Source organism: Phodopus roborovskii, unplaced genomic scaffold (assembly GCF_943737965.1).
Source record: "Phodopus roborovskii unplaced genomic scaffold, PHOROB, whole genome shotgun sequence".
NCBI lineage: Eukaryota > Metazoa > Chordata > Mammalia > Rodentia > Cricetidae > Phodopus > Phodopus roborovskii.
In genome coordinates this window covers 21,392,340-21,417,338 of record NW_026125059.1, presented here as the reverse complement: position 1 = coordinate 21,417,338, position 24,999 = coordinate 21,392,340, and the positions used below count along the sequence as shown (strand labels likewise).

The 24,999-nt window shown below is 47.2% G+C and overlaps 1 protein-coding gene across 1 annotated transcript; it reads left to right on the top strand.

The window, feature by feature from the left end:
* The first annotated feature begins 20,962 nt into the window (after positions 1-20,962).
* On the top strand, positions 20,963-24,172 carry Myl9 (myosin light chain 9). The gene is made up of 3 exons (XM_051187914.1): positions 20,963-21,195; positions 23,215-23,376; positions 23,837-24,172. Exons 1-3 carry the CDS (start codon positions 21,012-21,014, stop codon positions 24,007-24,009), a joined length of 519 nt encoding a protein of 172 aa, XP_051043871.1. The 5' UTR covers positions 20,963-21,011; the 3' UTR covers positions 24,010-24,172.
* The last annotated feature ends 827 nt before the right edge of the window (positions 24,173-24,999 follow it).

The following is a 24,999-nucleotide window of genomic DNA, read 5'->3' as shown; positions in this document are numbered from 1 at the left end:
CTAAGGGCTCATGGCATTATTGCAGTGTGGTGGGCTGGGCTAAAGAGCATGGCCGATGGTCCCAGGAAACCCAGTTAGACCCCCTTGCAAAGGCAGCTTTTAGAAGACAAGAGTGTTAAGGGCATCAGTTAACTTCAGCTCAGTGTCCTAAGGACATTGATGGAGCATTTGGTTCTAAGGAATCGGAACAGCACACTTCCTTCATAGGTACCACTACAGAAGGGTGTGACAAAGACCCACACATCTGGCAGGTCAGGGCAGAGGTGTGTCATGACCCCAGCAGCTGCCCTCTTAACAATCGAGGCCACCCAGTGTATCAGGGAGCTCACCAGGAAGCCAGTGTGGTGTGGACCAGTCTCAGTGTGACATGGCAGGAAGCATGGTATAGAAGAAAGGGACTAGGTGGAGTAGTCCAAGCCAGGCAGGGGGGAGGTAGATGCCATCCTCACTGGGGTCAGAACATCTAAAATGTCTTTGGGCTACGTCCTATAACCACACACTTATTCCTTCCTTGACACAACCTAGCCAGAACACTTGTGACTCCAGGGACAGATTCGTCCCACGTTTTCAGGCATTTGACCCCAGCCAGACCCCTTAGGAGACCCCAGCTATAGATTCCTGTGCTTAAAGTGGCTTGCCCTTCGCCTCACATACCAACATGCCTTTGTTAGGGTGGCTGAAGGTCAGTGAACATGCTGGGTCTGCACAGCACAACCCCCCCCCCCCGGGAGTGAAGGGGAAGTGGGTTCCTATTGTGCAGGACTAAGCTGATTTCTATGCCCAGCACTGAAGCAGCCCTTCAAAAGTCTAAGTGAATGCTAAGAGACCACACTAGCCAGGGGGCGGAGGTCAGACAGCAGCCTGACCACTCCCAAGGCCCCAAGGACTTGGCAGTGTCTTGAGTGTGTGACTACCTCATGGGAGGCTTGACAAATCTGGCCTGGGGAAGACTCTTGGAATCAGAAGCAAAAAGAGTGGCAGAGTGCAAATGTGGGGTCTACCCCAGACGGCCTGGTGCTGTACTAAAGGAGCCCTCCCCAAATCTACCGCACCTCCTGAGAACAAGGGCAATTTCCTGGCCACAGAACTGATGCGACCCTCAGGTAAACGATCGATGTAGGCAGATCTCTCTTACTCTGGATATTTGGAGCCTAAAATACCCAACATCCTGCAGATGGCCCGTGCTTGTTCCCCTTGACTCAACCCTGGTTCATTGGAGTCCAGTTAGGAGCCCTTGATGCTTTTAGTTACCAAATTTTCCTAGTCTGAAGATCTACAGCATCTGTCTGTCCCACCTTTCTTTTGGGTTTTGTGACAGCTATAATTTTGAAGTACCCAAGAAACTTACAGACAGGCTGTCCCTTGCTTTTGTTTTTTTGAGACAAGGTCTCACTATGTAGCCCAGTCTTGACGTGTAATCTGACTCTGCTTCCCAGTGCCAGGACAGCAAGCATCCATCATCCTGCTCCTCTTTCCTGACTGAATTAAAAGCGATCAGTTTTGACAAGAATATGACTTTGATTATGTCCCACCTCCTTTGAGCCTGGGCTGAGAGCAGCTGCCTGGGCTTCAGGGATTCAGAGACAAAGTGCCCATCCTACAAACTTTAGGTAATGGGACAAGGGCAGCCAGGAAATCAGATGAAGCACCCAGAGTCCTCAGAAGAGGCCCACAGAGCTATAGATCTGAGAGTAGGGGGCCCATATTTGCCTTCTAGAACCCCAAAGTCCCCCAAGGTTGTAAGGCTCAGTGTCTTGCAGAGTCCTCACTGGGTGACTTAGGAACAAAGACCATGACAAAAGCAGCTTAGGGACCTCAGGATAGGACAGCAGAAGGGAGCAATTGCGACTGGAGGCCACGCAAGAGCTCATGTGGGTGAGTATAGCAGAAGACAGACTGACAACTAGGACATCTGGCTGCATCAGCCGAATAAGGTCTTAACCCAGGATCTGGGGCGAGTCTCCAGCCCCGCTGAACCAACCATGATACAGGCAAAGGGAACTTTTGTGTGGTCCTCTGCTCAGAACCCTACACAGCCTACCCTCTGCCAACAAGAGAAAACTACTCTTCCTTCTTGACAAGAAGCAGCTGTATCGCCAATGAGAGTACCCTGGGTTCTGCTTTGCACCTACGGGGCCCTTTCACAGGCCATCAGGGTTCTCCCCATACGCCCTGCATCTCTTCCCTCCACTCTCAAGTTGGATGGTGAGGCCTGGGGAAAGCCTTCCCCCTGCACTTACCCAGGTTAGCCTGGTGCCACCTGTGCTCCAGGCTTGTGCAGAGACTTGCTTTGCGCTGCTGTCACTGCTATGGTGACTTGCAATGTGATCAGATGTGACTTCCTGAGGGAGGAAGGCAGGCTCTTCCAACTGACCCAGCACCCAGCATGGAGCCTCCTCGGGCCAACACTGCAAGTTATTTCTAACATGTGTCAGCAGACTACACCTAAAGAAGCAGCAGGGAGTTTGGCTAGACCACACCTTTTGCTGAACACCACACTTTGGGCCTTAACTAGGTGGCCACAGACTGCCATCAGTGGGGACTTGTATTTGGCATTTCTGACCCAATGCACTGCTAGGCTCAATGTCCTGCTGTGGCCTTCAGTGGGAAATGCATCTGACCCACAGGAGGAGGAACAATTTCTGAGAGTTGTGCTCTGATCTCTACATATGTGCTGCGGCATCCATGTAACCATGCACACCCCCCCAAACACACACACACACACACACACACACACACACACTGATCTCCACATATGTGCTGCGGCATCCATGTAACCATGCACACACCCCCAAACACACACACACACACACACACACACATAATGATGAATAAAAAATATAAAAATAAGAAAAAAAAAATAGAGTAGGGCCAGGCATGGTGACATACATCTTGAATCCCAGTACTTTGGCAAAGGCAGGTTTATGTAGTGAGTAGTAGACCAGTCAGGGCTACACCATGAGACTCTGTCTCAAAATAATTTTTAAAATAATAAACATATTCCCAGAAGCTGCTTGGGAGAGTACACAGTAACTGGTTTGGGCTCTCAAAAAGTATCAGTTGAGCAAAACAAAAACATCTATAAATCAAGAGGCTAAAGGTAGGCCAGCAGAAAGAAAACACACTTATGCAGGCACAAACTCTCAAGGAACTAGGAACAGAAGATTTCCTGGAGCTGGAAAAAGCAGCTGCAAAACCCCCAGATGCCATCACATGTGCTGAAAGACTGAAGCCTGCCCTACAACAGACATAAAAGCCAGGTATGGTGGCACATGCTAGTGACCCCAGCACTTTGGAGAAAGGAAGATGAGTTGTTCAAGGACAGCCTCAGCTACATAGCAAGTTGGAGGCCAGCCTAGTCTACATGAGAGCCTCAAAAAATGCTGCCACTACCATAACATAGCTCAGGAATAAGACTAGGGTGTCTTTCCTCTCCTCTTCTGTAACAGGGAACTGGAGGTTCCAGCCACAGCAATGGTTTTTATATTAATGTAAATAAATAGCCTCCAGATTGGAAAGAAAATTGCCTAAACTACTTCTACATAGTATGATTTCCACATAGAAACCCCTGAGGTTATCTTTGAGAGCACTATTAAATGAGAGACTTCATGAGTTTACCAGTACAATGTCAATATACCTGTCTCAGCTGCATGTGGTAGACATGCCTTTGATCCCAGCACTAGGAAGCAGACAGGAGACCCACCGAATCACCTCTATACACACACTACTGGGAATGATGTCATGTCTCTGACCATGCTTCCTGTTCCAGTGTTCTGGACTCTCCTACATGGTAAGAATGTCTTGTTTGCTCAAGGGATGGCTGGAAGCTGAAAAGGGGAACTCCATCAGCAGGAAGACATGCTTTGCGGGTATCAACTCCAGCTCCACTCCCACAGCCTCTGGGAGTAAAACAGGCTGCAGGTTAAATTCAGCACCAATGGCCAGTGGTTTGGTCAACTGTGTCTATGCCAGAAGCCCTCATAAGGAACACTACAAGTAAGGGCTGGCTGAGCTTCTAGAACAATACATGCAGTGTACCTGGAGCCCAGGCAGCCCCATACACCCTCACCCCAGCACCATGCCCTGACCTTGTGTGCGGGGCTGTCCCAGCTATGTCCTTTAGACATAGAGTGTGAGACACTCTAGCAAATTAGTAATCTAGGGGGATGTAACTAGGTTGGAAAGATGTGAGGATAACCTAGGACCTAATACTTACAATGCGTCTATGGCACATGGACAGTCTCAGGTTTAAGAGCATCTTATTACTGTCAGGAAAGTCAGAGAGGGGCTGGAGAGATGACTCAGCAGTTAAGAGCACTGGCTGCTCTTGCAGAGGTTGAGTTCAATTCCCAGCAACCACAGGGTGGCTCACAACTATCTTTACTGGGATCTGGTGCCCTCTTCTGGTGTAAACATGTGCATGCAAGTAAAGCACTCACATATGTAAAATAAATCTTAAAAAAGAAAAAGGAAGTCAAAAGAATTGAGTGTCATGAGGAAAAGTCCAAGTGTCTGTCTAAGAAGTGTTGTGCGGGCTGGAGATGGCTCAGTGGAAAAGGGTCCTTGACACCAAGCCTGATGATTTCAATTCCGTCCCTGTAAACCACACAGTGCACAGAGAGGAGCCCCAGACATTGTTCCTAACTTCCACATGTATGTACATGCATGTACAAACACACACACACACACAATTTAAAATGTTTAAGGAGTGTCATGAGCCAAAACATTAAACTGCCAATTGCAAGAGGGAGTAGAGTGCACCCTTACTCCCAGAACTCTGAGTTCGGGGCCAAAACATCGTCAGTTTCAGGCCAGCCAGAGCTACATAGTGAGATCCTGTCTGAACACAAAAAAACAGAAAAAACAAAACAAAACAAAAAAAAAAGCAAAACCTACCAATGAAAATGTACCTTTAATGACATTTTTTTAAAAATCCATGTTCAATAGCATCAGGGGAAAAAAAAAAGAAAAATGTAGCAAAAGATTTACATACAAAAAAAACCACACACACACACACACAAAACAGAGAGACAGAGAGAGAGAGAGAGAGAGAGAGAGAGAGAGGACTAAAGGCAAAGGTACCCAGACACGCAGTGCTCCCAATCTGGGCATGTGGCTCACTGGTAGAGTGCTCGCCTGGCACTCGTAAGGCCGTGGATTCAATGCCCAAGTAAGTCAGTTAATTTAATTCCCAGCTCTCTTTTCTGCAGGAAGTCACAAGGTGATCCTAAAGTTCATGCGGGGATGCACGGTGCCCTGAATGCCTGAAGTAATCTTGAAAAGAAGCTGGGACAGTGCACTTCAGTTTCAAAACTGAATGCCAACTAATCAAGGTGAACAGAAGAGGGCAGACAGACAGACTGATGCAACAGAACCAAGGGTCCAAAAGCAAGCCCATATATTTGCAGACGACCGATTTTGAGGGTAGTGCCGACAATGCAATGAGGAAAGACCCCACAACGAGAAGAGTTTCTAAATATGACACCAGAGCAATGGCAGGAGACAGGGCCGACGCCATCGGAGCTAAAAACACGCTTCCACATGGCACCATCAAGTTAGGGCACAGGGAGAGACATGGCTAGGACGCCCTGAAATGCACAGGGCCGTGACAAACACTTGAGGTGAACACAGATGACCTGCAGATTCTCAGCGGCGTTGCCACATGATTGGATGGCAAACGTGGTCTTTGGGAAGGTGGGAAATGCATGAGAATCAAGAAAGCCATGCTGCTTTGGGTCTAGGAACATCTAGCAGGAGGCTCACCATGGCCTACCAACTACATCACCTGTGACCTACGTTATCTCAAGAACAGACCAGTCCTTTGTCAGCTCAGGAGTGTACCCCTCCCCCAATCCATAGTCTTTGTGCTCTTGCTACAGTTTGGGGTTCTATATTTTCCTTATTTCCCCTTAAATCCAGCTTGAGTGCTGAGTTAAATGAAGACTGTGGATAAAGACTCAGCAACAGCAGCAGCAGCAGCAAGAATTACAGGGGGAGGACTATGAGAAGCAGAGGGCCAGGGAGTCTGCTGTGAGGACAGTCTCCAAGGATGTCAGAAACGGCACTCATAAAAACTCACCAACATGGCTGCCTAAGCATGAGCTGAACAAGAACGACAGCCATGCAAGAGTGGGTGGGTAAAGGCCTCAAGACCTCAACCCTACACAAAGAACTACAGGAAAGGGAACTACGGAATTCTAAGAGTGGGAGAGAGACTCTTCCTCAGGGAAGAGCACACCAATTGATTATCCAATACCCAATGGTCAGCCCTGCATCCATCCATACATACAAGTAACATTATACAGACAGAGCAGGAATATATATGTACATATGTGTATATGTATATAATAGGTATGCATGTGTAAATTAGAAATATATATGTATACAACAAATGAAAAAAGAGGCCATGAATTTGAAAGAGCAAGGAGAGGGTTTGAAGGGAGGAAAGGGAAGGGAGAAATGATATAATTACAGTATAACCTCAAAACTAAAAGAAAAATACTAACTTTTTAAAATTAAAAAATAATTACAAGGGGCTAGTGTTACAGAGCCTGAGAGCACTGTAGAATAATCTTTTTGTACAGTGTGAAGATGTACCTTTGGCAAGGCACCTTCTGATTGTTTTCATAAAGAGCTGAATGGCCCATAGCTAGGCGGGAAGAGGTCAGATGGGATTCTGGGCAGAGAGAGGAGGAGATGAATCTCAGTGTGAGAGAGATGCCAGAGGACATGGAGAGGAAATCGGAGGTATGAGAGGGAAGATAGGTAAAAAGCCATGAGACAAAACACAGAGTAACATAAATGGGTTAATTAAGTTACAAGAGCTAATGGGATAAGCCTAAACTATAGACTGAGCTTCCATAATTAATAAGTCTCTGTGTCCTTATTTGGAAGCTGACAGAACAGCAAAAGACTAACAACATATGGCACTCAACGTGAGACTCAAATATTCAAACACAGGGCCTGAGAAAACTAAGGAAAGTTCTGGACAAGGAGCTGAACGTGGGTTCCTAGTCCTGCAGAACAGAGACCCGGCTCCTGTCTACTGCCTGTGGGGTGGAGTCAGCCAGTGCCACGTGTGGAGCTGTGTAGTGGTTTTAAGGCTTGGCTTGTGCAGTCAGAGAAGGCTGCAGGTATGCAGTACAGTGGTCCAGACCAAGAAAACCTTTAAACAGATACAGCAAAAAAATGGGCATAGACAGTCATAGAAAAAAATAATAGTTTAAAAATAACGAAGTGAAGTCTTTAGAGAGTAAAGTGATATAAAAGTAATACACAGGGCATCTGGATCCTGTATGGTACTTTGTTGACTTGAACTTTTTAAATGCTAATGAACAAAAATCAATAGCTGATTATAGAAACTGCAAAGTTAGCTGGGTGGTAGTGGTGCATGCCTTTAATCCCAACATTTGGGAGGCAGAGACAGGCCAATCTCTGTGAGTTCCAGGACAGGCTCCAAAGCTACAGAGAAACCCTGTCTAGAAAAACAAACCAAACAAAATGAAACTGCAGAACTAAACCAACCTCTATATATTTTAAGAATGTCTTAACTTTAGAACGGAAGTCAGAAAATGTGTTGCATTGGGGGGGGGGAGGTTGTGCTTTTGTTTCCACAGGAAACAAAAAGTTATGGTTCTCTTCAAAATTAATGAACATCAGATTTTATTGGGGGAGACCCCTGGAAATCTTGGCTACAGACATGAAGATATATATGCTGATCCTTCTACATGAGAACAGTTCTGAGACTGGATGAGACATGATAAATCTTGTTGGCTATGGAGTCCTCATGACTTATTACATGCTATACTTTCATATAACATGGATGGAGATTTTTATTAGTTTGGTTATGCAATCCAAATGGATTTATAAAGTTGGCAGATGCCTTTTACCTCTCAAACATAAAGCAAAATAAATCTTTAGCTGACTTGTGCATACCACACATTCTATACTTGTATTGAAACACACATATATACTAACTTAAAAGTTTATATGTTTTCAGAAAAAAAAAGCAGACAGCAATAAAAACAATCAGCCCAGGTGATCCAGCCTCTCAGAATTCCTGTTGCATTTTCCTCAAAATTCTGCATCCAGAACAACTTTAAAGCTGCAAGCTGAGATGGTCCAGCCTCATAAAACTATTCCAGGACAAATTACAAGAGACCAAACTTCCCATTTCAAAGGTGCCTAATGTTCCCCCCCAAACACACTTTGGTTTCTCAAGACAGTGTTCTCTGCATCGATTTGGAGCCTGTCCTGGAACAGGTGTCCTTTGGCCTTGCAATAAGCACACTGGTCTATGTCTAGCTTGGTTTGAGGCTGATTCGGCCATCTGGGGTTCTTCTGATCCCTATCCTCCTCTTCTCTTAAAACAGTCACCATGACTGAGCTAGTCTCCTGTTCTTTCTTTCACCTGGGTCTCAACTACTGAAACTTCCTTCTAGGAACTGCAACTTGTTCATTCCTTCAAGACCCACTGTTGTCCATACAGCCAATCCACTGTGCCACTAAAGCAACCTTGAATCTAGGATGGAGTCAGTGATTAGCCATAAAATTCTTAGAGGACTTTACAGATGGCTAGAGAGGACAGGAAGAGACTCAGGAGGAGTTCGGGGGAATTTCTGGTGCTAAAGCTTCTGGAAAACGGGAAGAAAGGGTCAGCTGATCACCCCGCTTTCCTTGAATTTTTCAGCTCTTCATCTCAATTTATGACTCCTGAATTTTTATATTTATTTGTTTGTTTTTGGTTTTTTAAGACAGAGTTTCCCTTTGTAGCATTACAGCCTGTCCTGGAACTCACTCTGTATACCAGGCTGGCCTTGAACTCAGAGATCCACATGCCTCTGCCCCTTTCCCAAGTAAATGGCAGCTGGCAGTTTGACTCTCATTTTTTTTTACTTAAATTTTCCGGGGCCTCAGGCTCCTCTGGGCCTCTGAGAATGCATTTAGACTTGCCCCTGAATTTGGCATCCATGATCTGGGGCTCCCATGAGTCTTCAAGTCCTTACACAGACCTCCCCCATCTAGGACCTATCTTAGACCTATGTTAGACCACACCCTGAGTCAGGGGTTCCTGGGATCTCGATGGGGCCTCCAAATGTTATGTAGTTGAAGACCACAAAGACAATCAAATTTTATTATGTATACAGTGTTCTGCTGCTCGGAAGAGGGCACCAGATCTCATTACAGATGGTTGTGAGCCACTATGTGATTGCTAGGAATTTAACTCAGGACTTCTGGGAGAATAGCTAGTGTTCTTAACCTCTGAGTCTTCTCTCCAGCCCAACATTCAAATTTTAAATTACCCAAATTTTATTAAAGCAGCAGCTTCCAGGCACCTTTAATCCCAGCACTCAGAGGCAGAGCCAGGTGGGTCTTTGAGTTTGAGGCTAGTCTGGTCTACAGAGCATGTTACAGGACAACCAGTGCTACACAGAGAAACCCTGTCTTGAACAGAAAAACTAAACAAAAAACCTGCAATTGACCAAAGATCATTGATGGAGTTCAGAACTGAGGCAAAACCTACAATTGCTTCTTCAGATGTGAGATAACAGCATGGGTTGTTTTTTTTATTTTGTTTTGTTTTTTATTGCTTTAGATCCTGTCCTAGAACTAGCTCTGTAGATCTGTAGATCAGGCTGGACTCAGGATCACAGAGATATGCCTTCCCAGTGCTGGGATTAAAGGCCTGTGCCACCAACAACCGGTGCACCATGGGTTTCTTACAAGTGGCAATTAAGCAAGTTTACAAAAGCCAAAATATGCAGTTAGCTAATCATTTCAACAACAGGCACATATTTCTGGGAAAAGGGCAAAGGGACTTCAGTTTAACAGTTTAACAGACTCAACTTCTTGGAATTGTTTAACAGGCTCAGGTTGCTGGTTGGGCTGGCTCCAGGCCTCTAATATGGAGTTGCTTTAGCTGTTTTAGCTGCTACACCAAAAAGATGGTTCAGGGGTTATGAGCACTGGCTGCTCTTTCAGAGGACCCATAAATGGCTCACAATAGTCCATAAATCCAGTTCCAGGGTATCTGACACCCCCTTCTGGCCTCTGTGGGTACCAGACATACATGGTGTACAAACATACATATATGCTAAACATCCACACATATAAACCAATTCTTAAAATTAAAAACAAAACAAAACAAAACAAGATTACGGACCAGGGAAACAAGTAAGCTAACTTCAGATCTTCACCTATCCCTCAGTTCCTCCAAATCCAATCCCCTAGTCTTGACCCTAGCTCTGTAACAGAAAACCTGCTGAGGCTTCTTGACACCCCCCACACACCCCTTCCTATCTCCAGTGGATCACACCCATCTTCCCCTTCTAACTTCTCTCCCACACTCATTGCTTTATCCCAGACCCCAACGCCAAGAGGCACTCCCTGGGAATTCACAGGCCACTCCCACCAGGGAAGCAGGTAGGCTAACTGCAGATCTCCTCTCCCTCCGTCCCTCCAAGTCCAGTCCCCCAGTTTCATTCCAGCTCTGTAGCAGACTTCCTGCAGTGGCCTTTCCTCACTCTCTGCCCCCAATGTGCAGGGAACTAAGCAGATCTTGGTGGAGCATTCTACTTCCCTCCTCCTGTGAACTCCCTCAATGTCAGCTTCTATGGTAGTTTGAATGTAACTGGCTCCCATAATCTCATAGGGGCAAGGTTTCCTATGCTTAGGATACTACCAGGGTCTTGGTCTGTTTCCTGTAGGAGGTAGGACTCTCAGCTGTCTCTCCAGTACCCTGTCTGCCTACACGCCACCATGCTCCCTGCCATTGATAATGGACTGAACCTATGAAACTAAGCTGCCATCCCAATTACATATTCTCCTTATAAGAGTTCCCATGGTCATGGTGCCTCTGCACCATAACAGAAACCCTAAGACAGCTTCCAATACCCAAAAATACATTTTACATGGAACCCTCCAGTGACCATATCTATCAGGACCGTAGAAGAACCCCCTGTCAGGCAATACAGCCACCAGATTCTCCTAAGAACCAAAGAAGAAACAGAAAACAACCCAACCCTCCCCCCAACAAAGACCAGACCAGACATCACCACCTAGAATTACAATCTTCCTAGTCCTAGGTACCAGTGTAAAGACAGTATCAAGTGGGGCTGGAGAGATGGCTCAGTGGTTAAGAGCATCGGCTGCTCTTCCAAAGGACCCAGGTTCAATTCCCAGCACCCACAAGGCAGCTCACTACTGTCTATAACTTCAGTTCCTGGAGACTGTATGCCCTCACACAGACATACATACAGGCAAAACATCAATGCATGTAAAATAAAAACAAATAAAAATTATTTTTAAAAAAGTAACAAGCAGGACAATGTGTCCGCACGAGATCTCAGCAACCCTACCACTGTAAGCCCTGAGTTTGTCAACATAGCTGAAGCACAATAAAAAGACCTCAAAACAACACTTACGATAGAGTGCTCCAATTAAAGGCATGTGCAACCACCACACATGGTGAAAATGTTAAATCTAAAATTCTTGTGGCACAAAACATCCAGAAAACTTGGGGAACTGTAAAAAGACCAAATTAAATCTAACAATAATAGGTATATAGGAAGGAGAAGAAATTCAGATCAAAGGCACAGAAAATATTTTCAAGAGAATCATAGAGAAAAATTTCTCTAACTTAATGAACACAATGCCTTTCCAAATACAGAAAGCATATAAAACACCAAACAGACTAGACCAAAAAAGAAAGTCCCTGGATTCATAATAATCAGAACAATAAACATACAAAACAAAGAAAATATTAAAAGCTGGAAGGGAAAAGACCAAGTAACACATAAAGGTAGACATATTAGAATTACACTTGACTCTCTCAATGGAGAATCTAAAGGCCAGAAGGGTTTGCACAGATGTGGTACAGAATCTAAGAGACCACAGATGATAGATAACCTAGACTACTATAACCTGCAAAACAATCAATCATGGGCTGGAGCAGTGGCTCTGCAGTTAAGAGCACAGGATGCCTTTCCAGAGAACCTGGATTCAATTCTCGGCTCCCACATGGAGGCTGACAACCATCTTGACTCCAGTCCCAGGGGGTGTGACCCACTCTTCGGGCCTCCTCAGGCTCCAGGCATAAAGGTGGTGCAAAGATCTCTCTCAACATCAGTGGTCTCGGTTCCCCAACAAAAAGACAGACTAAACAAAATGGGTGTGAAAACAGGACCCGTCTATTTGTTGCATCCAAGAAACACACCTTAACTTCAAGAATAGACTTCACCTCAGAGTGAAGGAATGGGAAAACAATTCCAGGCAAATGGACCTAAGCAGCAAGCTGGTGCAGCTATTTCATTACCTGACCAAAATCATCTTCAAACCAAAACTAGTCAGAAGGGATAGAGAAGGACATTATATACTCAGAAATATCCATCGAGAACACTGCGATTCTTAACATCTTAATGTAAACACAAGGACACCCAAATTCATAAAAGAGACACACTATAGCTTAGATCACATATTGACCCTCATACACTGATAGAAGGGAACTTCAGTACTTCACTGTAATCCACAGACAGTCATCCAGACAAAACAAAGCATGCTGTAGCTAGCAGATATTATAAAGCAAATGGACCTAATGGATTCCACAAAACATTTCACCCAAACTCAGAAAAATATACCTCCCTTATACCTTTTTCTCAGTACCTCATGGAACTTTCTCCAAAACTGACCACATACTTGAACACAAAGCAAATCTCAATAGATATAAGAAAATTGAAATAACACCCTGAATCCTATCTGACCACCATGGATTAAAGCTGGACATCAACAACAACAGGAACAATAGGAAGTTAACAAAATCTTGGGAACTGAACAAATCACTGAATGAAAAATTTGTCAAGACAGAAATTAAGAAAGCAATGACTTTCTAGAATGAATGAAAACGAATACACAACATACACCAAGTTATAAGACACAATAAATGTGGTTCTAATAGTCAAATTCATAGCACTAAGTTGCCTACATTAAATAAAGTTGGAGAGATCTCATACTAGTAACTTAACAGCACACCTGAAAGCTCTAGAACAAAAAGAAGGAATCACACAGGATGGTGGTGGTACACACTTTTGATCCCAGCACTCTGGAGGCAGAGGCAGGTGGATTTGTGAGTTTCAGGTCAGCCTACTCTAGTGATTTCCAGGACAGCCAGGGCTACACAATGAAACCCTGTCTGAAAAAGAAGAAAGAAGGAGGGAGAGGAGGAGGAGGAGGAAGAGGAGGAGGAGAAATAATCATACCCAACAAGAAATAATCAAACTCAGGACTGAAATCAATGAAATAGAAAACGAATAAACAATACAAAGAATCAATGGGGCAAAGAGTTGGTTCCTTGAGAAAATCAGTAAGATTGACAAACCTTTATCCAAATTAACTAAAGGGTGGAGTGAGAATATCCAAATTAACAAGATTAGAAATGAAAAGGGGGGCATAATAACAGACACTGAGGAAATACAAATAATCAAAATGATATACTTTAAAGACCCATACTCCCCCAATTGGAGAATTGATACATATCACTTACCAAGGTTAAGTCAAGGTCAGATAAGCTATTGGCACAGAAAACACATTCTGAACAAACACTGTTACCATAGGCACTAAGATCAACAATAAACAGGATCTCAGGAAACTGAGAGGCTTCTGTGTGGCAAAAAACTCTGTCATCATTCGGATTTGCAGCAGCCTACAGAATGGGAAAACATTTTTTACCAACTACACATCTGATGGACACTTAATATCCAAAATACATAGAGAACTCAAAAAGAAGTTATCAAGAAAACAAATAACCCAGTTTAAAAGTGGGGTAAAGATCTAAACAGAGAATTCCCAAAAGAAATGTTCGACATCTTAGCCATCAAGGGAATGCAAATCAAAACTACTCTGGGATTGCATCTTATACCTGTCAGAATGTCTAATAATAAAATAAGTGGTAGCTCATGTTGAAAGGGTATGGAATAAGGGGAACGCTTAGTCATTGCTGGTGGGAGTGCAGACTTGGACAGCCACTATGGAAACCCGTGTTTTGGTCCCTCAGGAATAGGAAATCAACCTATCTCAAAATGCAGCTATGCCACCACTCTTGGGCATATCCCAAAGGATGCTCCATTCTACCACAGAGTAACCAGAAACTGGAAACAACCTCGATGTTCCTCAACAGAAGAATGGATAAAGAAGCATGGTACAGTGACACAATGGAGTACAATTCAGCCATTAAAAAGAGTGACATGAAATTCACAGGTAGATAGATGGAACTAAAATAAAATCATTCTGAGTGCATTGTCCCAGATACAGACAGACAAATATGATTTATATTCATTTATATGCGAATATTAGGTCTCTGATTAGTGTGCCTTCTCTTGGGTCTTTCCTTCTGTTTGTCTTGTTTTTTTTTCTCTTATTATGTTTTATTTTGTTATGTTGTCTTATTATCCCTTAGAAGCCTATTTGTTTTCTAATGAGAGACAGAAACGGAGTAGATCCAGATGGGAGGGGAGTGGAGGGGGAGGGAGGGTAGGGGGAGGGCAAGAAGGGGAGGAGGGACTGGGAGGAGTAGAGGGAGGGAAACCATACTCACAAAATATTCTATGGCAAAGACTGTATTTTCAATAACAAAAAATAATTTAACTTTAAAAATTACAACATGATCCAGCAGTCCCACCCCTGGGCACGCAACTCAAAATACCTGAAAGTAGCGGTTTAGAGTAACATTATCACCAGGCAGTTCTGGTCAGGTCAAAGCCAGCCCCAGCTATCAAGTAAGAGCCTGTCTCAAAAAACAAAGGAAGCATCCAGGTGTGGTGAAACATGTCTCTACTCCCAGCACAAGATGCTGGTAAATCTCTATACATTTGAGGTCAGCCTGGCCTAAACAGTGAAATCCTGGCCAGCCATGAACTACACAGTGAAATCCTGTCTCAAAAATAAACAACAAAAAGCAGCATTAGGGCTGGGGGTGTAGCTCAGTCAATACATTGCGCGCATGAGGCTCTGGGTTTGATCCCATGCACATCATAAAACCAGGAGAGGTGGCATGCACCTGCCATCCTTGCATTTAAATGTAGAGGCAGAAAAATGAGAGATTAAAGTTTACCCTCAGCTACATAGCAAAGTCAAGTCTGGCTTTAGCTGCATGAGACCTTGTCTCAAAAAAGTTGGGGGAGCAACATTGGGGACTTGGCTCAGTGGTTAAGAGGATGCCAATTCGGTTCTCAGCACCCACATGGCAGCTCACAACCATCTGTAATTCTAGTCCTGGGAGATTCCATAGCCTCTTCTCTCCATGGGCACTAAGCACTCCAGTGATACCCAGACATACATGCAGATGAAATACCCATGCATGTAAAATAAATTTAAACAAAAATAAAAGGCAGCATTTTTCATTCATGTCCTTTTTTCTTTTGCATTTCTAGGCTTCATGCAGGTGATTTTCCATTGAGATATGCCCCTAGCTAGAGCAGTATGTCTAATAATCAAAACAGGAAGACAATCTAAATATTCATCCAAAGGCAAAATATAGGACACATTCAATGGAGCAGTATTCAGCTTTAAAAAGTAAGGTAACGGGGGCTGGACATGTTGCTCCACAGTACAGCCCTTGTCCTTTCTGTCAGATAGGATCTTATTCTGTAGCTCTGGCTAGCCCAGAACTCACTACATAGACATTGAACTCAGAGATATGTCTGCCTCTACATACATAGAAAGTATGTACCACTATGCTTAGCTCAACGTGCGTGTGTGTTTGTGTGTGTGTGTGCGCGCGTGCGTGTTGTGCATGCATGCATGCATGCAGGATTGGCTCCCCAACACTGCCTATAATCTTAGCACTTGGGAGGTAGGAATGACATGGCTAAGGGATTTAAGGATAGTCTCAGAGTCACAGAGTTTAAGACCAGTGTGTGCTACATGAGACCATCTCAAAAATACGTGTATGTGTATATGTGTGTATATTTATAATATGTATCACCCATACATACACATGTACAGAAAATTAGATAAAACCAAAACCAAAAACATGGAAAGTTGTACAGCTGGTGAGATGAGTCAGCAGGTCATAGAGTTCGTGGCAAAAGCCTGGTGACATGGGTTCTACCAGCAGAACTTACATAAAGATGAATGGAGACGACCAACTCCGTTAAGTCATCCTCCAACCCCTATAGGATACCCTGGGCACTTGTACCTCACCCCATCACACACACAACTAAACAATTTTAAAGGGGCTGAGATGGCTCGGTGGTCACAAGCATAGCTCTTTTAGAGGACCCATGTTTTGGTTCCCAGTGCCCACGGCAGGCAGCTCACAACTCCTTTGTACTCTAGTACCATAGACTCCGCTAGCTTCAGGGAAACCTGTGCTCATCTGCACATACCCATGTATACAAAATCTAACACATAATTTCAAGACACTTTTAAGATTGGGCATGGTGGCCCATGCCTTTAACCCCAGCACTCAGGAGACAGAGGCAGGTAGATCTCTGTGAGTTGGAGTTCCAGGACAGCCAGGGATATGTAAAGAGACTGTCTCAAAAAACAAGATAAGACAAGCTTTTTTAAAATGTTAAAGTGGGCTAGAGAGATGGCTCATGGTTAAGAGCACTGGCTGCTCTTCCAGAGGTCCTAAGTTCAATTCCCAGCAACCACATGGCGGCTCACAACCATCTGTACAATGAAATATGGTGCCCTCTTCTGGTGCATAGGTAGACATACAGGCAGAACATTATACATAATAAATAAATCTTTTTTTAAAATGTTAAAATGAAGTTTCATGTTACATGTATTTTTATGCCCCCCCAAACACAGATATTAAAAACCATGACAGCACACCTGGACCAGAACAAATTTCCATACAGGATATTACTTGGGATACATGGCACAATTGGAATACAGGTTGTAAATTAGATACCTAAATCGATATTAAAACTTATGATTTTGACAATTATGCTATCAATATACTAAAACATTATATGTAGTGATGAAAGGCATGGTATGTACAGTTCACTATCAAGTGCTGGAGGATTTGTATATGCTCATACCAGAAGAGTAAAGAGCCAAATGTCACCTAGAGATTCTCACTGGAGTCAGTTTTCTGCATAGTTCTTGTAACCTTACTGTATACTTGAAAAAACGTTTCCAAACATTAATACACACAGGATAAAATGGTTCTCTCCCAAATCCGCTCCACCTACCCCCACTCTGCCCGAGAGGGCTCTCTCCAGCTGCTCCCCTGAAGTTCTGGACCTGGGGCCTGAGATGCAATAGGCACCTGCTGGCAAGCCTGATCCCCAGACCACCTAGGAGGGAGAGAACCGACTCCTGCAAGTGTCCACGGACGTCCACACCAACTCCCTTCACAAATAAATATAACTTTTAAAAGAAAAAGATTAATTCTCGGAGCCAACCGTCTCCCCTGTCATTCCAGGCGGAGTCCTATTGGCTGAAGCACTGAAACGTTGCCAGGGCTCCTCCCCTTCTCACCCCACTTCCTGCTGCCCTTGAGCCTGCTCCATCCCCTCTCCACTTGCTGTTGGCTAAGACTCCTGCACTGAAGTCCATCAGCCTTTTCCTTTGTGACTTGTGGCGTTTACGCTAAACTTGGGAAGTTCTAATTCCGGAAGTGTTTCACCTTGTTACCTCTAATGTTGCCCAGGACAGATAAAAGCTGTTAACTTCTATTTATTTAGATAGCCTCACTCTGTAGCTCAGACTGGCATGGAACCCGTGCTATACATCCTGCTGCCTCAGCTTCTCAAATGCAGAGATTACTGACAGGAAACAGCACGTCCATCCCCGCTCAATAGCTCCTTGCTGGTCCCCAGTGTCACTTTTACTCCATTTCAACCCAAGTCACTGAACCCTTCTGCTCAGAATGGCCCCGTGTTGGGAAGGGTTCCCATCTCCATCCTAGGGTTCCCTGGGCAGCTGTGTCAGTCGTCGCCCCACTGCGGGCCCAGGCAGCTATTTACAAAGTAACGGGATGCTGGGAAGTTCCCTAGGGAACGTGTGATGGCACCCTTCTGCTCAGAATGGCCCCGTGTTGGGAAGGGTTCCCATCTCCATCCTAGGGTTCCCTGGGCAGCTGTGTCAGTCGTCGCCCCACTGCGGGCCCAGGCAGCTATTTACAAAGTAACGGGATGCTGGGAAGTTCCCTAGGGAACGTGTGATGGCCGCTGCTATAAGGACTGTCCTCAGTTCCCACTGAAGAAAGACCATACTTGGCCGAGTGAAAGCCAGCCCTCCCAAATCCACATGAGGGGGGAGCGATGGAGGATGGGGACTCCCGGACACAATGGGGAGGGGTCGGGGAGCTGGAAGCCTCAAGGCTCCACCCTTCTTGCCAGTCTGGGCACCTCACTCTGCTTCACGCCCCAGCCTGGGCCGACCCCACCACAGGCAGCGATGAGGGGGGCTATCCTGGGAGCACCCTAACCTCTCAGTCTGCAAGCGGAGACCTAATAAGGCCGGGCTGGCTGCGGCGGCCCCGCCCCCCACTCCACCCCCGCGCATTCTTCTGCCTAGTAAGGCCTGGCCACCAGCGGTCCCCGCCAGCCCGGTCTCCGCCCCCCCAGAGCTCAGAGCAAGGGCCCCAGAGGTTGCCAGCTAGCTTCTGCAGCAGCGCCAGCAGCATCCGCACCACCACCTGGAACTTTTCTTCTTTGCAGCAGGTGGGAGCCTGTGCAGCGCCTGGGCAGCTACAGTAGGTGGTCAGGCCGAACCTCATCCGGCCCCCAGAGGACTATGGCATGCAGAGTGGTGTGGGCTGGGGCTGCTATCTTGCTGGGGTCCTACAGGGCCCTGGCTCGGGACTGAGCAATAGATGGTTCTATGTCCTGTTAAACTGGTCTTTGGGCAAGGAAAAGTGTCTAGAGTGTCCTTTTGCTAAAGAGCCATTCGGACACACACACACACACACACACACACACACACACACACACACACACACGAAACCCAGAGCTCCAGGCTACCAGCCTGTAGAGGAGCTGATGAGGACACCCTGACCCAAGAAACCATGTGTGTCAGGGGAAACCGAGCCCTACTGGGCTCATTCACTGTCAGATCACAGGTTTCCTTACTTTCCCCTATTTTGCACACCCTGGGCCAAGAGAGAGGAATGATGACCACTCTCTCGCCTCCCACTGCCTATAACCCGGTGCTGTGTGCACCAGCCAGGGCAGCGAGATGGGAGGTCTGGGTCTTGGCTCCTTCACAGCCCGGCAGCTGCCTGGTGCTTCCAGGTACAGAGATTACTTGGTCACTAATAAGCTGGTTCAAGAGCAGGGCATCTGACATTGCCCAGCTATGGGGACAGGAATGAGTAAAGGGGTCTGGGCTGACTTCTGCCTGTTAAGCTGTTAAGGTAGGAAACAGCGGTCTAGCCATGGCCAGGCCAAGTCCCAGCTGTCAGATCCTTGGTGTCTAGAATCCAAGAAAGGGGAAAATATGGCTTCAGGGTTAAGGGCCAAGGTTAGCCCTAACCTCTAGAACTGCCTGGCCAGTCTTTGCCACACACTGGACCAGCCTAACCTGGTGTTCTGGCATCTAACCCTCTCATGGGCATGCATTGCCGGGGAGGGGGGGTACTGCCTCTCAAGAGTGCTAAGATGAAGAACATAGGGATACAGGTGGCTGTGACACGCAACAGGGGAGCCTGGCTAGGCCTGTCCTAGAGGTCTGCAGACAGGAGGGGCCAGGAATGTTGATGGCCATCTCAGCCTGGCCACAGGAGAGGACGGGGCTGGCTTCCAAGGATAACATTCCTGCCCTCCGTTCCTACCAACACCCATCCAGCACCACACAAAGAAATACCAAAGCCTGTTGTGTGATGGGGGCCCATTGGGCCTTACACAGCTAGTCTCAAGACTGCAGGCAGATATAGCCTGAGGACCATGATCCAGCTTTGGGGGGGTGGGTGGGAATACTACAGGCAGGGGCAGGGGAAGCAGGGCATAGGCTGCTGGCCTAGGGTACAGAGCATGGGACAGAGGGACAGACATACTGGCTGGGACCCTGGCTAGTTGAGGAGAGCAGACACTAAGACCCCACAAGCTATGACAGGTTTGGGTTGAGTGCTTTCCCTGGCCTCAGTTTCCCCATTTGTACAGTGGCGCTCACACAACCTTTCACTAAAGAGTCATCAACTAGCCGGTTGCTGTGGGCTTTCGCTAGCGATAAAGAAGGAGGGAGTCTGCAAGTATTGGTTGTCAAGATAAGGGTGAAAAACAGCACCCTGGGACTCCAGAGCTCAGCTGGAGGAAGACAGCTGTAGAAGGAGGTTCTGGAAGGAAGGCCTGGGAATGGCTGTGGAATGCTAGAGGTCACAGAAAGATGAGGTCTCATCAAGGGGACAGTGTGATAGGCCAGGATCAGCCACACACTGAAGCGTTTAATGCCAGGCGGGCGGGGGGGACCCAGGTTTACTCTGGGGATGTGGGACGACACAGCACAAACCTTTGAAGGCTTTAAGGAGACAAGTGAAGGTCTGAATTTGAATGGTCCAAGGTCAAAAAGCCACATCTAAATAGATCTCTAGTTTCGACTTCAGGGAGCTCCAATGTACAGGAGTACAGTGCTGCTGGTCAGCCCCCTCCTGGAAGGGCCCTATCTCCCTGTCACTGGGAGACAGTGGTCACTGCTATCAAGGAATAAAGTAGACAGTGCATCCTAATGGTTGGCACCAAGCCAATCCTAATGTTTTACCCAATCCTAGCAACATTAGCTCTTTTTATGCCCAGCACCACTCTAGGGGCTCTCTAGACACTAAGTTAACTATTCCTGCTGAAGGATGCCTTGTTGCCCCATTCCGAGTTGACGAAAGACGGAGGAAATTATCCAGGGTCACAGCCCACAGGCTGCTCTCAGAACTGGATGGCTGGAGGCCCAAGCCTGTGGGAGGCCTTGAATGCCAAGCTTAGGTCTAAAAGCCATCGGGGGAGGCAGGAAGATTCCATGTCCAACATCATCCCACACACCTTCCTGCAGGGGAAGCCCCAACACCCGAAGCCAAGATGTCCAGCAAGCGGGCCAAGGCCAAGACCACCAAGAAGCGGCCACAGAGGGCTACATCTAATGTCTTCGCCATGTTTGACCAGTCCCAGATCCAGGAGTTTAAGGAGGCCTTCAACATGATCGACCAGAACCGTGATGGCTTCATCGACAAGGAGGATCTACACGACATGTTGGCTTCTCTGGGTGAGTAGGACAGGTAGTAAATCTCATTTAAAGAAAAAGCACCAGCAGTTACATGACAATTTGTATTGATGGGGAAACTGAGGCTTAGAAGGGAAGACAGAACACTCCTCTATATCCCCAATGACCAGGGTCTTAGGGCCAAAGGGCTCAGGGATGAAGTCCAAGTTGTCAATGTTTATAGATGGATACACTGAGGCCTGGAGGGAAGACCTCCGGTGTGCATCTCCTCATGTGCTGGCCACAGACAGACACCCTTAGCTCCAATTCCTGGCACGGCTTTCAGTGGGACAAGGGGATCAGGATTTGATGACAGATAAGAAGAGTCTAGCACGGGACAGCCACATACATGAGGGTGAACCCACGCCACTGGGTTGGGCAGTCCTGGTCAGTCTCTGGCACTGCTCCATGCCTACTGGCCTGCCTGTGTAAGAGGCATTATGTTCTCATGTGCACATATGAGCTCATGTCTGGTGGAGATCAGCAGCCCAAAATAGGAAAGGAGGGCGCCCACTCCACCAGCCACAGGCCACGCATACTCTCTCCCAAGAAACCCAGCACTCTGATCTGGATCTTCTCAGCATCTCAAAAGGGAAAGAATGTCCAGGGGAGGAAGGGCAGGTCCTCAAGGGCTAAGAGCTCCTCTGCGCATCCCATGAAAACAAGGCAAGGGACAGACGTGAGGCTCAGAGGGGCAGTCATAAAGTTGTCCCCTGTTGGTCAAGCTGCATCTTGTATTTAGGGATTCACATCCCTGAGACTGAATGGGTCTAAATAACTACTTAGAAAAATGTGTGCCCGTGTCTGGTGGGCCCATGGATCAGATGTGGTCTTTTGGTTAGAGAACATTGTCCCCCCCAGGAAAACACGGCCCACAGAATCAAATCAGCAGAGCTCATAGAGGCTCACAGAGACTGAAGCAGCAATCACAGAGTCTGCATCTGTATATATGTTATGGATGTTAGCTCGTTTTTATGGGACTCATAACAGTGGGAGTGGGGGGTATCTGACTCTTTTGCCTGCTCTTGGGACCTTTTTCCTCCTTTTGGGTAACCCTGTTCCACGTTGATATGAAGGTTTGTGCCTCATTTTATTGTATCTTATTGGAGGCCTGCCCTTTTCTGATGGGAAATGGAGGAGGAGGAGTGGCCTGGGGGAGAGGGGAGGTGGAGAGGAGGGAACTGGGAGGAGTGAAGGGAGCGGAAACTGGCCAGGATGTATTATATGAGAGAAAAATAAATAAAAGCAAAACTAAAAATGGTACTCCCCCCAAAAAAGAAAAAGAAAAGGAAAAAGGAACACTGTCCTCAAGTTAAGAAATAAAAAGGAAGCAAGTAGATTATAGAGTAAGCGCTGCAGACATCATCCTAACCCTCTTGGAGGCGGGGAGAGACTCAGCAATCTGCCCAAAGTCTCACAGTAGCCCTGTGTTCAGCTGGGAACGGAACCCATCAGAGACTGCAGCATCCCAGAGCTGTGCCAACCTTTAGGACCACTGTCTCACCTTCACAATTCTAAAGACACAGAAAACTGAAGCACAGAGCTAGTTTAAATCCAAGCACATGTGATACCAACACTCACTGACTTAGCCACTTCTAAATCGGAGTTCGGGGACAGACTGCCTGGGTTTGGTTGCTAACCCTGCTCCTCCCTAGCTGTGTGACCTTGGAAAAGCTACCTCTCTGTGCCTCTCCACTGTGGGGGTGGGGAAGAACAGTAAGGATGCTGTTGGCAAAGAGATGAAAATCAAAAGGCAGGCAGGTGGTGTGCCAGGCACAGAGGCACGAGGCAGGAGATGACTTCACCCTGGAATGGTGGAACAGCCAGGGACTTGTGGGATGCCCTCATACTTCAGATGCAGGCAGGGACAGGTGCTGGATGCCCAGGAGAAGGCAGGAAATCAGCCGCCTAGCACCTGCTTCCCAGCCTACAAAGTTCACTGTGGGGAGGTTACGGGGAACGAGTTACCCAGGCTGGGGACGGAGAGCTAGGGATAGTAGCCCCAGTGTCTACCCCCCACAGGGAAGAACCCCACGGATGAGTACCTGGAGGGCATGATGAGCGAGGCGCCAGGGCCCATCAACTTCACCATGTTCCTAACTATGTTCGGGGAGAAGCTGAACGGCACAGACCCTGAGGATGTAATCCGCAATGCCTTTGCCTGCTTTGACGAGGAGGCCTCAGGTCAGTGAACACTGGAGGCCTGGGCTGGAGAGGGGACAAGGTACTCAGTGCCTACAGGGGAAGGGATGGGACCAGACATCACTGTCTCCAAGTTCCCAGTGCCACACATTTACAAAGCTTCTCACTTCCTGACCACACCCGTCAACCCACAATAAGATGCTTTAAACCTTCCAGAAAGCAAGCCATGCCTTGCTGTTTTCTACCCCAGCTGCTGTCACAGCAAATTTTCTTCCTCATGGGGCCGCAGTCCCATCAGACATTGTGGACAGTCCCTCTGTAGAACTCTTCCCTCTGGGCCCCTCCCAAACTCTCTCATCCATATCCTTTTCCCTCAGAGTGACTGGAGACCAGAATAGGGTCTTCTAACTCCTCTGCCCGGATGAGGTCTCCAAGGGCTAGGAGGGGATGGGTAGATGCAGCCGGAGCCTGCCCTCATTGACCTTGTCATGCCATGCCCCAGGGTTCATCCATGAGGACCACCTGCGGGAGCTGCTGACCACCATGGGTGACCGATTCACAGATGAGGAGGTGGATGAGATGTACCGGGAGGCACCCATTGATAAGAAGGGCAACTTCAACTACGTGGAGTTCACCCGCATCCTCAAACACGGCGCCAAGGACAAAGATGACTAGGCTATTATTGGCTGTCCCAATGCCCAAACCCTATCACTTCCCCAACACACACACTGCACCCTCCACGAGGAGTTGGGGTCCCAGCTCCCAGGGCAGGAAATGAGCTGTAAGACCCATGGGGGAGGCAGGTGTTCCACCATGGCCCCTGGCACCAGAAGGATCTCTTTAAGGAGGGGCTGCTGTGGGGAGGCGAGTCAAGGGTGGGACCCAGGCCCCTGAAGATGGCCACACTCAGCCATGCCCTCTCATTCCTGGGCCGCCCTGAGGAGGACAGCACTCATGTCCTGGTGTGGGACGCTAATTCCCAGCATCCCCCACAAAGGCACACTCACATTCATTCACCATGTCCTTCAGAGGATGACAGTAGGCACTTAATGTTGCCCCAGTTGTCAGAGCACCCCCAATGCACAGGGGGACACTGCCTGGGGAGTCGGCCTCTAATACAAGGCTCAGCACTGCCTCTGGTCTGTGTGTGTCTGTGACTGGGGGAAATTAGGGACCATGTCCCATCATACCTTCCCTCCCTCCCTCCCTCCCTGCCATCCCAGTGCCCCCCCCCCCGTGCACCATACCACTCTGTGCAGGGGAAGGGGAAGGGGTCTGCCAGCCATGTGGTATTGAAGCCTGAGGCCCCCGGAAACAGGCCTCTGAGAAGAGAGGATAGCATGGCGAGACCCAGGGGTTCATCAAACCCTATACAACAGGGGTTTTGACCAGTGGGGGGGGTCAGAGGTCAAGGTCATAGCCCTTAGGACTAAAGCCTGATTTCCAGATCACTTCAGTGTTCTGGAGAAGCTTGAAATGAAGGGGGGCACTAAGGACAATGAAGAAATGAAGGGGTAGGTGTCCAGAGGCCCAGGGAGTGACTGGTCACCAGCCCCAGCTGCCTCCCTCATCCTGTCCAGTTCCAGACAGCCACAAGCCTCACTGTCCACAACCCTATTCCAGCACACCAGGCAGGCAGGGCTGGGTCCCCACGACGTTTGAATC